The sequence below is a fragment of the Cyprinodon variegatus genome, unplaced genomic scaffold, assembly GCF_000732505.1.
Source record: "Cyprinodon variegatus isolate N-32 unplaced genomic scaffold, C_variegatus-1.0 Scaffold224, whole genome shotgun sequence".
Lineage (NCBI taxonomy): Eukaryota > Metazoa > Chordata > Actinopteri > Cyprinodontiformes > Cyprinodontidae > Cyprinodon > Cyprinodon variegatus.
This window is the reverse complement of record NW_015150677.1, coordinates 729,767-731,335: the sequence shown is the minus strand read 5'-3', so window position 1 is coordinate 731,335 and position 1,569 is coordinate 729,767. Positions and strand designations below refer to the sequence as shown.

Below are 1,569 nucleotides of genomic sequence, written 5' to 3'. Positions count from 1 at the left end.
TCTAGCTCCGCCCCTGCTAAAGATATACAGTGCTTCTATTGGTGTTGTACAAATCATTTTCTGCTTTCCTCTCTGTAAAGAAACCTCTTTTGCAACCCCGCTTCCCTTTTGCAGATCCAAACAGATAATCGGTGTTTTATTTTGAAAAGACCCCCCCACTTCCTGTCATCCTGTCAAGCTTGACTGATGTGTCTGCACTCCTGGAGTCTACAGCCGCACTGAGGCGCATCCTTCCGCAGCCTGTGCCACAGAGACCCGACCAGATATCCGCCTCATTTGTGTTATTGTCCTCCTGTCTGCAGGTTTGAGCAGAACATCGATAGATCTGATCCTTCGCTGACAGGTGAGGCTCTGCTCTCTCAGGCCGTCTCTCTCTGCACGGCTTCCCCACTCTGTTACTGTAACAATGAATACAGTGTTTTCTGCTGCAGCCTCACTGCTCTTTATTTAGAAGTCTGATCAGATGGTTAGTTCTCACTTCTTTTTGTTTACATTTTGTTTTTTATTCACTATAATTTTATGTTTTGGAACATTGTGTCCTTTACATTTATCTTTATTATAGTGTTAGAGTTAACCCTAACCCTATTCAGTTATGCTTTGGAGCTGATTTTTTTTTATTTTTTTTTTTTTTAGCTTGGTTAAGATGAAATTCACATATATGCAACTTAACATTACAGTTATAGTATTTAATTTGATTTTACCAGAGTGGCATCCCACCTTGGCACAGTGAAGGTGACCTTTGAGGAAAATTATCTGCCTAACACCAGGATAAAGTCATGTTTGCTTGTTGGGCTTCTCTGAACGCCCTTTCTCATTCTGTTGGTCTGCAGGGGAAAGAAAAGATACGAAATGGACCTACTTCCGGACCTGTGGAGGCAGGAGTACTGGCTTCCTCCTGGTGTGACCTGGAAAGACCTGGAGCAGTTGCCGGCCTCGGAGCGACCTGATCCCAAAGATCTCCTCATCGCTTTGCCCTTGGCTCTGGGCTTTGTTGCAGTTCGTTGTGTGTTTGAGAGGTACAGCACACAGAAGTGTAGCCAGAACCTTTTTATAAGGGTGGCCATGTACTAACAATGTACACTTAGGGGTGGCCGAAAGTGGATCCACGCCAGAACCTCATGGTCAATCTACACTGATCCAACAGGAAAATTAACAAGCAAAACATCCACATACAAACTATCCTTTCCTACAGCCTTTCCAAACAAATAGATGCATATATTTAAACATCCATGTTTCTTTCTAATATAGTGGATCAAGTTTTTTCAGGTTTGAGTTCTGGGTCAAACATCTTTTCCATTTTCATTACTTATCTACTTTTATCAATAATCATTCTGCATAAATTGATATTTACAAGTACTAATATCCACATAAATTGATTATTTATTAAGTTTTTATTAAAATAGTTATTTATCTATGATTTCACTGAAGACTTGCAGAAACACAAAATGTTTTCTTTACCCCATAAGACAAAATCTAGTTCTGAAAAGAGAATTAATTCTGTATTTATCATCTTTAATGTAGTATATTGATGTGCATAGCTACGTTAACCACAGTGTTTTTGTTGTCAAG

At 39.8% G+C, this 1,569-nt stretch overlaps 1 protein-coding gene across 2 annotated transcripts in view; it reads left to right on the top strand.

The window, feature by feature from the left end:
* LOC107088596 (ceramide synthase 2-like) overlaps positions 1-1,569 on the top strand; it is a 12,346-nt gene that overhangs the window by 1,820 nt on the left and 8,957 nt on the right. Inside the window, exons 2-3 of one of the 2 annotated variants that reach the window (XM_015380878.1) lie at positions 115-343; positions 831-1,016. In XM_015380878.1, coding sequence (XP_015236364.1) covers positions 850-1,016 — 167 coding nt within the window. In that variant the 5' untranslated portion in view covers positions 115-343; positions 831-849. Of the gene's footprint in view, positions 1-114; positions 344-822; positions 1,017-1,569 lie in introns of both variants that reach the window. The other variant, XM_015380879.1, reaches the window with a different exon arrangement.